Consider the following 13,535-nt stretch of genomic DNA (forward strand, 5'->3'; position numbering starts at 1 on the left):
TCTGTCTGTCCATCTGTGTGTATGTGTCTGTCTGTCCATCTGTGTGTCTGTCCATCTGTGTGCATGTGTGTGTGTCTGTCTGTCTGTCCATCTGTGTGTGTCTGTCCATCTGTGTGCATGTGTGTGTGTCTGTCTGTCCATCTGTGTGTATGTGTGTGTCTGTCCATCTGTGTGTGTCTGTCCATCTGTGTGCATGTGTGTGTGTGTGTGTGCGCGCGCGCGTGTGTACATGTGACATCATGGTGCTCAGGAAGCAGAAAGAGCAATGCCTGTGTCCCCATCTTTCTCTTTCTCCCCCATTTGGTCCCATCCTGGAACCCTCAGACAACCTATGGTGCTGCTAGCAAACAAGTCTGGAATTTCCTCTAGGGAAACTGTGTCTGGAAATGTCCTTACATTCACAAAGTGTGCTTTGCCAATAGTTTATGTGCTTCTCAATGCCAGCAAGCTGGCCACCAAGATGAGACATCACATACCCTCTGGGTCTCTGTGCCTAACACCTTACAGGTATTTCTTAGTTACTCCAGGGATGTGTTAGGAGGGACAGTAAGGGTAGGATCAGCAGCATATGAATACAAACGCTAGAGGAGGTGAGTAACTTCTAGAAACCTATTCCCTAAGAGTAAAACAGATATAACAATGGCGCCCAGACTAAAGAGCTGTTGGAGTGTGTATAAAATACAGGGCCCATCCAAAGAAGCACTCAAGAGATGGTGGCAGCCATTTTTATTGTAATGGCCTCTGCCAATAGGGGTGGAAAGGAGACTGAGACCAGAAATGTTGGTTCAATGTGCAGACCATTCCAGTGTAGGCAGCACTGGATCTGAAGGCCAGAACTGATCCCACATTCTAAGGGGTTAAGAGCTCCTTTTCAAGATGACTGGTTCCCAGAATTACCCTATTTGGAGAGTCAGGTTTCCCTGTCCTGCACAGTGCTTTCTGCAGAAGTTTATCTAAGATTCCATCATAGCCCAGAGCAGCCAGAGTGAGGCTCTGACTCATAGCCCCAAACCAGCTTTCCTTCCTCCACGCACGGTGTAACTTACTGTGGTGGACAAACTTGTTTGGATATCCCTTCTTGGAGTTTGTGGTCCTTAGAACATAGCTTACACCACAGTTGAGCCTCCCTAATTAGTATCAATTAGTTGGAGAGAATCAGAATTGGATGTTAAGTCCAAAGAAAATAGTTTTACTAATTTAATATAATCAGTAACGAGCAGGCCTAACAGTGCAGTGCAGCTGAGATCCATGAGAGGCCAGCTTTAAGGATTCAATTTATAATAATTTATAATTAGTACATCAATTATATGTAAATGGCATTTTAAAGAGCTGGATAAAACAATTATTCGGTTAAGTAATTTAAATATTCCCTGATGGACTATCCATTGCTCCTTTATTCATAAATAATATAAAGGTCAATTTCAGACTAACCCATGTAATCTAAACCGGAAAAAAAAACTTCAAATCGAAGCTATGCAAATTAAAGTGTTTCCACCATGCAACCGAGGAAACAGAGAGATGGGGCAGAGGGGACGGGAGATAAACATCTCAGTGCACAGAGAAAGATGTCCCAAAGCATCATACCGACATTCCAAAGTCTGAGAAGTTCTCCTAAGGACAGAATGACATCCTGTCCCCTGTCACCCCTCCCACCCAGACCCTGTCAGCACAACCCACCTTGTGTCAGACTCTCCCCATGAGGCCACGGAATGGCCTTTCTTTCCTCCTCAAATCTGGAGCTGATTTAGTTCAAAGCCAGCCCTTAAGCCCTGAGATACAAAATGTGGGAGCAGGAAGGGTGGGGGGAGAGGAGAGAAAGCAAATAAGTGAAAATAGAGAATGCAGTTAACAGAAAAAAGACTTTCCCACTCTCTCCCATCCTCTCTCCACAAACACACACACACATACGCACATACCATATGCACGCCCACAGGTGAGCATGCACGCATGCACACACAGCAGGAATGAGCACCTGCGCACATCCTTACTCAGGTTAGAGCAAAGTGGAAGCGTTAAGTATTTTGCACAGGAAAACATATATATGCAAGGATCCAAATGGACCCCCAGCTACTGGAGATAGGACTGCCCAGCTACTACAGAAATAAAGAAGGCAGCATTTTTTTTTTTCGGAGCTGGGGACTGAACCCAGGGCCTTGCGCTTCCTAGGTAAGCGCTCTACCACTGAGCTAAATCCCCAGCCCCTAGAAGGCAGCATTTTTAACTAGCAAAGAAATAGCAGAATCGGGAAGGAGGGGAACAGTCTTTGAAACACAGTTTTCCTCCATATTATGACCACTGAGGCAGCTCTTGATGCCTCTTGCCCAGTTGATAGGGAGGTCTATGTTCCCACAAAATGTCCCAGTCTTGAGATGCAGAAAGATATTTCCTAGGACAAAGCCTGGCACTTGGCAGACACCACTAAATTAAACTGAGCGGTAATGGGAACAAAACATAGCACCCATAACTTCTAAAACAGCTCTAATGCTGGTGCAGTAGCTCACATCTCTAAGTCCCAGCAGAGGCAGGCGGATCCCTGAGTTTGAGCCAGCCTGGTCTGCTGTGTGGGTTCCGGGCCAGCTAGCACTACATAGTAAGATCCAGTCTCAAACAAACAAAACAAAACAAAAAGCTCTAAGCCTGTTGTCTCTGGCCAATTATTAGAGAAATAACGCATTTGGGCTGAACTTATACAGACATATTCTTGCAGTAAAAATAATCTGGCCCAGGCAGAAATTGCTTAATGTGCATAACGTTTGTGCTTGGGACAATAAAAAGTGTCTGGCTCTCGGCATTAACACACTGTCGTGAAAAACCTGCCATGCTGTGCCACATGCCCAAATGGCCAAAGAGTCTATTTCATATTACCAATAGGAATAAAGAACGCAGTTGGAATAAAGAAAGTGATTTTTTTTGATATTTGAAAAAAGAAATTTTAAATAAAAAAGTATTTGAATAAAGAAAGTAATTTTGCATACAGCAAGTTTAATTTGGAACTTAAAGCCCAAGGCACAAACTAAGAAGAGGATCCGAGTTGTGTGCTATTCCTTAATCTGCAATCTGGATTCAAAATCCTTTATCAGCCTCAGTAAGTGCATAGGTTTATTATCTCTTAGCAAAGCTTTCTATGACACCATCTAAAGTTTTTTCAAAGGAACTATATAAAACCTGGAGATTGGCCAACACTCCCCTAAAGAAAAAAAAAAGTGGAACTTTCCACCATAAAGAGGAAAAGCTGAAGTCAGCTTCCTTCTGAAGCACCAGGCTCAGCTAGCATTCCTGTCACTGTGCTGGGAAAAGTCATTAAACAGACAACCGGGAAAAATGAAGAGCAGGCCAGACTGTACTGGAAATTTCTCTCAATTCTGCATGCAGTGGTCAAGTTCCATGGCTGGAAGCTGTTATGAACACTGTGTTTAAAGAACAGCCCAGATATCCTCTTCTCACTGATAACTGAGTTTATGTGGAAGAGAGGAGCTCAATGTTGAAGATTAAAATTGGCGCTGGCTTCCCGGCCACCCACGAAGGATCCGACTTTATAATGAATGAGTCAATGGTACAAATGAGATTCTGCCTAAGCCATCCACAGAGGACCACGAGGTTCCTCATTCATTTAGGGCCACTCCATCAAACTTACCCAATGTCCAGGCAAAGTAATACTTGGGCTTTGCGGCTTGCATGACGACGTATAAGTACCAGAGACGACTCAGAAAGTTGGCCTTATGTACAAACCAGTCATCAATAAGGAAGGTGACGGGAAAGGACTTAGAGAGTGTCAAAAACAACAGGAGAGACATCAAGGTTATGCACAACTTCTGTATCACAGCTCCCTAGAAATGGGGGGGAAAGAAAACCCATGTAACTACTCGGGTATGAGGAACCTAAAGAGCATTGTTATCAATTACTGCCCTAGAAGGAAGGGCAAGGGTACGGATTTCCTTCCTCAAGACACAAATGTGTAGGTGGTGTGTTTATATGCAGAACATGCATGCCACCCTTGAGGACTGGAAGTTTTCACTGTAAACATGGGACGTATCTGAAAGTGTTTTCGGTTCTCCTACCAACATAAGTTAGGTAGGGCTATTGCCAAAACACAAGGGAACTGGATACCATGATAGGGTACCACAGCCAGGGAACCACGGTAGAGTCACCAGGCAGGAGGGAGAGGCTTCTGGTACAATGGATCCCATGCAGGTAATTGAACACTTGAGGCAGAACACCTGGGCAGATAGTGATGACGTTAGCTTCCGACAATTTAAACGTTAAATCTAGAGTCACTGTTATCTTCAACTGTCACTCTGACACAAACCTACAGTCACCAGGGGAAAGGGAAGCTCAGTTGATGAAATGCTTGACCAGATAGCCCTATGGCATGTCTGTAGGCCATTTTCCTAACTGCTAATTGATGCAGTTGGGCTGGACTGTAGAAGAAAGGTAGCTAAGGGCTGGAGAGTTAAAGGTTAGGCTCACAACCAAAAATAAGAAAGGTAGCTAATGTGAGCCCACAAGGGAGCCACTAAACAGTTCTTCCTTTTTGCCTACAGCTTCTGCTCTGGCTTCTCACAGGCCTATAACCTGGGAGCTAAATAAACCCCTTTCTCCTCTAGATGGTTTTATTTATTTGTTTATTTGTTTGTCTGGTGTGTTTCAGACACACCAGAAAACATCAGATCCCATTACAGATGGTTGTGAGCCACCATGTGATTGCTGGGAATTGAACTCAGGACCTCTGGAAGAGCAATCAGTGCTCTTAACCACTGAGTCATCTCTCCGGGCCTACTTTTTTTTTTTAAGATGTATTTATTTATTGCATATATAGCGTTCTGCCTGTATGTATGCCTGCACGCCAGAAGAGGGCATTAGATCTTATTATAGATGGTTAAGTGCCACCATGTGGTTGCTGGGAATTTAACTCAGAACCTCTGGTAGAATAGTCAGTGCTCTTACCCCTGAGCCATCTCTCCATTCCCCCTGTTTTCTTTTTGCTGTTCTGGGGAATCAAACCTAGGAATTTGTACATGCTAAAGCAAGGACTCTATCACCAAGCAACACGACCAGCTACATTTTAATTAAAATGACTATTAGCAAAGGTTAGCTCTGAAAGTGAAACCCATTCTCTGAACGAACACACACACACACACACACACACACACACACACACACACACACACACAGAAACATACTGAGTACCAAAAACTTACAGTGGGAGAAGGTTCTGGCAAACTTTGGAAACCTCTTTCCTTCCAGTTCACTTCCAGCAACTTCATGTGTATATGTCTCCCTTCGATGAAGGCTACATAGTCCTTGAAATTGTTGCAAGGGCCAGCTATGACACTCATAAAGTTGAGGTGGTAGCTTAAGTATTCTAAAAGCGAGGGCTTCACTCTGAGAATGTAAGCAAGATGTAAAACTTGACTATTCCTCCATGGTCAGTTCTCCTTCAGAACATGCTGGTATACCGTTTTAATTCATGGCAAGACCTTTCACTTCTATTTTTAATAGAATCCAGCTAAGACAGACATCTTTCAGACAGGAACCATGGAGGAGATAGGTAAGTGAGAAGGTCACAGTTTCGAGTCACCATCGTGGGCGAGGACCATGAACTCTGAGGGAGGCATCTCAGGCAAAGGTTACTCTGAGGCTCTTTTCTCATCGCCTCTGTGTGCGTGCATCACAAAACAGAGGCACAAACAAAGGCAGGGTGAGAATGTGACCTAATGCTGAGATGCTCCAGACAGGGGAATTCTCTCCAGACTGCCAACATAAATACAAAGGAAATGGTGGGAGGACCCGAGCAGTTTCCACTTGGAAGCCACACAAAACCAACTGTGCAATTTCTGTCGTCTGCTTTGCTGTCTAGGTCCTGAAAACAAGAGCGCGGGGGGGGGGGGGGGGGCCTGGAGTGCATGGCTCTGCTGGATGCTTCAAGAGCACAGGCATCCCTTGAGACCCTAGTAGGGTGTCATTGTAGGGAGGGGACACTTGAGGGACCAGCACTCATTAGTTCGTCAGACTGTCCCTTAAGCTGTTAATAGGCACTCAGCACTGAGCCCGAGACTGGACATATTAGACCCTTCCAGTTCTTCCTGCACAGCTGTTCCCAAGTCCCAGGTCTGCTGGGAACATAGCTCTGGGACTTCACAGGGAGGCCAGCAAGCTCTCGGGACCCTCTAGAAGGATCGTATCCTGCAGCTGCAGTGGCTCTTGGTGAGCCATTCCAATGGTGTTTTCATCCCCCACCAATGGTCTTCTCCTGATTCTTTAGGGGCCCCGCCCTTCTCTCTAACCCATACCTGTTCCATCCACATTAGCCAAAGACCAACTTCAGAATCCCGCTAACTCCCCTACCTGAATCTTTTCTGGCCCACTTCCTATCTTTCCCTGTGCTGGAGACCTAATCACACTACATGAGTTAGGAATTACTATTTCTAAAAGGCCCCAGACACAAATCCATTAAAAATCATTCTAGAGTAGGCATACACATCCTGGGAAAGGAGAATCTCACAGGACTGACAAAATTAGAGGGCAGATCCTTCTGCCCTTGTCCTCTGCCCTACAGGAGACCCAAATAAAATGATCTATATCCAAAGTTAGCCATTGTTTAGCATTGTCCAAAGGCAAGGATTAGTAGACAGAGAAGTGCAGATTCAATAGTAATACCATATCCATAGAGTGGAATTCGTATGTGAGTGTTTATTAAAATGAGGAAACTCTAGACCAATGGTTCTGAACCTGTGGATCACGAGTTTGGGGGCTGCCCATCAGATATCCTGCATGTCAGACATTTTCATAACAATCACAGTTATGGAGTAGCAATGAAAATAATGTTAAGGTTGGGGGTCACCACAGCGTGAGGAACTGTATTAAGGGTCTCAGGGTTAGGAGAATTGAGAAGCACTGCTCTGGGCACATGCAAAGGGCTTGAGAATGTACTCGCTGCTAACTTACTTCACAGCAAGTCGGTGTTGCTCAGCAGAAAGGTCTTCAGCTTTTCGACCTAATCCTGTGAAAACAGAATTAGGAAATTAGGAGTCAGGCATTTAAAGTGAAATAAGAAACTGATCCTAAAAGGGGCTTCCCAAACTCATTTAGAAAAAGACAATTATTTTCCTTTTCCAAATCTTGCTATAGAGAGGCCCTGGTTTTCATTTTCAAAAGCCCTAGAGAGGAAGGAGTGAGCTGAGCACACACAAGGCCCTGATTCCGTCCTGGATCAGTTATCTAGACGGACGTGAAGAGGGATGGTCTCCATAGGTTCATATGTACCAGGGACCATTCAAGGTTACCTGTATTTGACTTGCCTAGTAGGGTATTAGCTCCAGAGAAACCGGCCCTTTCCTTACCACAAGGCAGGATTCCACTGCTCTAGCAGCTGTGAGAGCTCCTTTTGTGAGCTGAACCAATTCAAATGCCCCCCTCACAATGCCTAGTGGGAAACAATGTGAGGATTAACAGCAACTGTCAGAGGACAGGACCCAGAATCACCTAGGAGGCCAGCCTCTGGGCTTGTCTGGGAGGGATTATCCAGAAGTGGTTAAGTGAGGTGGGAAAAGCACCTTCCCTGTAGGCAGCACCACTCCAAGTGCCGGCTGGGTTCTGGGCTTAATAAAAGTGAGGCACCACCAGGCATCCATCCCTCTCTGCCTCCTGACTCCAAATGCAGTGCGACACAACGCACGCATGCGCCTGACGCCATGCCTTCCCAGATGTGATGGACTGTACCTCTCACCATGAGCCAACATAAACCCTTTCTACCTTAAGTTGCTTTGGTCAGAGTATTTTGTCACAGCCACAGGAACAAAGCCCTAATACACCTGAGGAGAGGGGCAGGCTGGAATGGGGAAGCTGAGAGGATGGGATGAGATACAATGGTGGAAGAAGCAGGGCCCTCCAAACAGCAGAAGGAATGCAGCCCTAACTGCAGGGAAAGCACAAAGAATCGTCACACATTCTCTTCCTCTCTTTCTTCAGACTCATCCAGAGCAGACAAACTTCCAACTGCAAGCCACATTCATTTCCTGTGAATCTGCATGCTACCTTGGAGGCAAAGAAACTAAAGTCTTATCTTTGTGTGTTTTTCCTGTCTTGTTTTTGTGATGTAAGATCTCACTATTTAGCCCAGGCTGGCCCTGAATCTGCAGCCCTCCTGTGCACGCTGTTCAAGTGCTGGGAGTATAGAAACAAGCCACACCCTGGCTCCAATAGACAATAAGCAACACAAGAGACTAAATCTGCCTAGCAACCAGGAAGGCAATTCCACAATGCACTTCAGCTATGTGTGGTCGCCCAGGCCTATAATCATAGCATATGGAAGGCAGAGACAGGGGGATCGAATTTCAGGCCAGCTAGGAGACATAATAATGTCCTGTCAAAAGAAAATGCCTAAGAAAAGACAGAGTGTTTCTGGAATTCCCTTATTCGTCCCACACACAAGGGGGGGGAAGAGTAAATAAACACTTTACTCCATGTTAGGAATACTCCAGGAAATGTGGTAAAGGGAGAGTACTTAAAAATGTAAATTTAGGCCCAAAGTCTATTTCAAAATTTAACAAAAAGACGTAGGAAAAGAGGGAGGAGGTGGGAGAGGAAATGGAGGAGGAAGAGGAGGAGGAAGAGGAAGATAATGATGAGGAAGGAGGTAGTGTCAAAAACGAACAAACACAAAAGGAAACAGAAGGATTCCAAATTCAAGACTAAGCCTGGATACAATTAAACCCACTCCACTTTTTCTTTGCGAGCTCAATAAGCATCACTTCCATGGCAATTTGCGTAACTGAATGACTTTGACTACTGGTTCTGTTAGTCTAGACTGGTAGGCATGCCCAACCTTTTGACAGGGTGACACAAAGTTGTCATATATAGAGTTTATACTCAAGAACAGAACAGCATAGGTAAACCCCACCCCACCTCTACCCCCCAAAAAATCTTACAAAGTTTTAAATAACTTTATAATTTGGGGTAGAACTACCTTCAAAGCTGTCCTGAGCTTCCTCAGGCCCATAGAACATTGGTTAGACATTTCTGGCAGCCACTGCCAAGCAAGGTTTCCATTTTCCTGGGACTTTCTGTGACAATGACAGTCATATTTTGGGATGTGTCTGAGCCCCGAGCAAATCAGGATGGTTGGTGACTCTATAAGCACCCCATTCTAGCTATGGAGGACACCCCTTTCTAGCTATGGAGGACACCCCATTCTTGCTATGACTCAGCTCTTTGCAGAGTAGCTAAAGCTCCAAGTATGAATGAAATGCAATCTGCCCCATGCTTTAAGTAAAACAAGGAAACCAGATGTTGGAGAGAACTCTTCTCAGCCTATCTACTGCAAAGACTTGTCAACAGTTGACATCTTCCCAGAGCAGCTCAAGCCTTCAGGACCCCTGCTCACTGCACCTCTTAACCCTGTAGTGGAAGCTTCTACTTGGCTCACAGTCCCTCTCCCATCTCTGGAAAACACTCTAAGGATGTAAATCACGTGTCCTGGCCATTGCTAGCAAGAACTTAAGTAGGAAAAAAAAAGGTTCAGTTTTACACGGCAAAAGATTCTTCCTTCTCCCAGTTTTTTACAGGAGAGGCTAATCTTATCAGATGAATTTTTCTAAGCACACACCACCCCTAACGAATCATTAAAAACCGGGTCTTCCTGGTTGCTGCCGCCGCAGAGAGCCCTTGGGCAGCACCCCCGCGAGCAAACTTGAGCCTCGGGACCACAGGTAAGACCAACTTGTCTGCTGCAAGAGAGCTGCCTGGTGAGATCGGGACACACAGAGGCAGAGTTCATCTAGGACCTGGCACGTCCTGTGTTTGCCGGAGGTCCCACGCCCGCGGATCCCGGGCCCGCAGCAGCTCTCTGCTCCCAGACCCTGTGGGAAAGAGACCCAACCACCTGGTCAGGTGGGCACTCCTGAGGCTGCAGAGCAGAAGAGACCACCAACACTGCCCACCCCTGCCCACATCCCTGGCCCAAGAGGAAACTGTATAAGGCCTCTGGGCTCCTGTGGGGGAGGGCCCAGGAGCGGCAGGACCCCTGCCTGAGACACCTCCGGAACCTGAGGGAAACAGACCGGATAAACAGTTCTCTGCACCCAAATCCCGTGGGAGGGAGAGCTGAACCTTCAGAGAGGCAGACAAGCCTGGGAAACCAGAAGAGACTGCTCTCTGTACATACATCTCGGACGCCAGAGGAAAACACCAAAAGCCATCTGGAACCCTGGTGCACTGAAGCTCCCGGAAGGGGCGGCACAGGTCTTCCTGGTTGCTGCCGCCGCAGAGAGCCCTTGGGCAGCACCCCGCGAGCAAACTTGAGCCTCAGGACCACAGGTAAGACCAACTTGTCTGCTGCAAGAAAGCTGCCTGGTGAACTCAAGACACAGGCCCACAGGAACAGCTGAAGACCTGTAGAGAGGAAAAACTACACGCCCGAAAGCAGAACACTCTGTCCCCATAACTGACTGAAAGAGAGGAAAACAGGTCTACAGCACTCCTGACACACAGGCTTATAGGACAGTCTAGCCACTGTCAGAAATAGCAGAACAAAGTAACACTAGAGATAATCTGATGGCGAGAGGCAAGCGCAGGAACCCAAGTAACAGAAACCAAGACTACATGGCATCATCGGAGCCCAATTCTCCCACCAAAACAAACATGGAATATCCAAACACACCAGAAAAGCAAGATCTAGTTTCAAAATCATATTTGATCATGATGCTGGAGGACTTCAAGAAAGACATGAACACACTTAGGGAAACACAGGAAAACATTAATAAACAAGTAGAAGCCTACAGAGAGGAATCGCAAAAATCCCTGAAAGAATTCCAGGAAAACACAATCAAACAGTTGAAGGAATTAAAAATGGAAATAGAAGCAATCAAGAAAGAACACATGGAAACAACCCTGGATATAGAAAACCAAAAGAAGAGACAAGGAGCTGTAGATACAAGCCTCACCAACAGAATTCAAGAGATGGAAGAGAGAATCTCAGGAGCAGAAGATTCCATAGAAATCATTGACTCAACTGTCAAAGATAATGTAAAGCGGAAAAAGCTACTGGTCCAAAACATACAGGAAATCCAGGACTCAATGAGAAGATCAAACCTAAGGATAATAGGTATAGAAGAGAGTGAAGACTCCCAGCTCAAAGGACCAGTAAATATCTTCAACAAAATCATAGAAGAAAACTTCCCTAACCTAAAAAAAGAGATACCCATAGGCATACAAGAAGCCTACAGAACTCCAAATAGATTGGACCAGAAAAGAAACACCTCCCGTCACATAATAGTCAAAACACCAAATGCACAAAATAAAGAAAGAATATTAAAAGCGTAAGGGAAAAAGGTCAAGTAACATATAAAGGCAGACCTATCAGAATCACACCAGACTTCTCGCCAGAAACTATGAAGGCCAGAAGATCCTGGACTGATGTCATACAGACCCTAAGAGAACACAAATGCCAGCCCAGGTTACTGTATCCTGCAAAACTCTCAATTAACATAGATGGAGAAACCAAGGTATTCCATGACAAAACCAAATTTACACAATATCTTTCTACAAATCCAGCACTACAAAAGGATAATAAATGGTAAAGCCCAACATAAGGAGGCAAGCTATACCCTAGAAGAAGCAAGAAACTAATCGTCTTGGCAACAAAACAAAGAGAATGAAAGCACACAAACATAACCTCACATGCAAATATGAATAAAACGGGAAGCAATAACCACTATTCCTTAATATCTCTCAACATCAATGGCCTCAACTCCCCAATAAAAAGAAATAGATTAACAAACTGGATACGCAACGAGGACCCTGCATTCTGCTGCCTACAGGAAACACACCTCAGAGACAAAGACAGACACTACCTCAGAGTGAAAGGCTGGAAAACAACTTTCCAAGCAAATGGTCAGAAGAAGCAAGCTGGAGTAGCCATTCTAATATCAAATAAAATCAATTTTCAACTAAAAGTCATCAAAAAAGATAAGGAAGGACACTTCATATTCATCAAAGGAAAAATCCACCAAGATGAACTCTCAATCCTAAATATCTATGCCCCAAATACAAGGGCACCTACATATGTAAAAGAAACCTTACTAAAGCTCAAAACACACATTGGACCTCACACAATAATAGTGGGAGATTTCAACACCCCACTCTCATCAATGGACAGATCATGGAAACAGAAAGACTAAGAGAAGTCATGATCCAAATGGACTTAACAGATATTTATAGAACATTCTATCCTAAAGCAAAAGGATATACCTTCTTCTCAGCTCCTCATGGTACTTTCTCCAAAATTGACCATATAATTGGTCAAAAAACGGGCCTCAACAGGTACAGAAAGATAGAAATAATCCCATGCGTGCTATCGGACCACCACGGCCTAAAACTGGTCTTCAATAACAATCAAGGAAGAATGTCCACATATACTTGGAAATTGAACAATGCTCTACTCAATGATAACCTGGTCAAGGAAGAAATAAAGAAAGAAATTAAAAACTTTTTAGAATTTAATGAAAATGAAGGTACAACATACCCAAACTTATGGGACACAATGAAAGCTGTGCTAAGAGGAAAACTCATAGCGCTGAGTGCCTGCAGAAAGAAACAGGAAAGAGCATATGTCAGCAGCTTGACAGCACACCTAAAAGATCTAGAACAAAAAGAAGCAAATACACCCAGGAGGAGTAGAAGGCAGGAAATAATCAAACTCAGAGCTGAAATCAACCAAGTAGAAACAAAAAGGACCATAGAAAGAATCAACAGAACCAAAAGGTGGTTCTTTGAGAAAATCAACAAGATAGATAAACCCTTAGCCAGACTAACGAGAGGACACAGAGAGTGCGTCCAAATTAACAAAATCAGAAATGAAAAGGGAGACATAACAACAGATTCAGAGGAAATTCAAAAAATCATCAGATCTTACTACAAAAACCTATATTCAACAAAACTTGAAAATCTTCAGGAAATGGACAATTTCCTAGACAGATACCAGGTACCGAAGTTAAATCAGGAACAGATAAACCAGTTAAACAACCCCATAACTCCTAAGGAAATAGAAGCAGTCATTAAAGGTCTCCCAACCAAAAAGAGCCCAGGTCCAGACGGGTTTAGTGCAGAATTCTATCAAACCTTCATAGAAGACCTCATACCAATATTATCCAAACTATTCCACAAAATTGAAACAGATGGATCACTACCGAATACCTTCTACGAAGCCACAATTACTCTTATACCTAAACCACACAAAGACACAACAAAGAAAGAGAACTTCAGACCAATTTCCCTTATGAATATCGACGCAAAAATACTCAACGAAATTCTGGCAAACCGAATCCAAGAGCACATCAAAACAATCATCCACCATGATCAAGTAGGCTTCATCCCAGGCATGCAGGGATGGTTTAATATATGGAAAACCATCAACGTGATCCATTATATAAACAAACTGAAACAACAAAACCACATGATCATTTCATTAGATGCTGAGAAAGCATTTGACAAAATTCAACACCCCTTCATGATAAAAGTCCTGGAAAGAATAGGAATTC

At 44.4% G+C, this 13,535-nt stretch overlaps 1 protein-coding gene across 4 annotated transcripts in view; it reads right to left on the reverse strand.

Annotated features, from left to right (window-relative positions):
- The window catches only part of Mboat1 (membrane bound glycerophospholipid O-acyltransferase 1), a 113,216-nt gene that overhangs the window by 17,213 nt on the left and 82,468 nt on the right, over positions 1–13,535 (reverse strand). For all 4 annotated transcript variants that reach the window (XM_087591323.1, NM_001109120.1, XM_087591324.1 and 1 more), the window contains 3 exon segments: positions 6,946–7,000; positions 5,199–5,382; positions 3,635–3,827 (listed from right to left, as the gene is read on the reverse strand). In XM_087591323.1, coding sequence (XP_087447449.1) covers positions 3,635–3,827; positions 5,199–5,382; positions 6,946–7,000 — 432 coding nt within the window.

Source organism: Rattus norvegicus, chromosome 17 (assembly GCF_021556685.1).
Source record: "Rattus norvegicus strain SHRSP/BbbUtx chromosome 17, alternate assembly SHRSP_T2T, whole genome shotgun sequence".
Classification (NCBI taxonomy): Eukaryota; Metazoa; Chordata; class Mammalia; order Rodentia; family Muridae; genus Rattus; species Rattus norvegicus.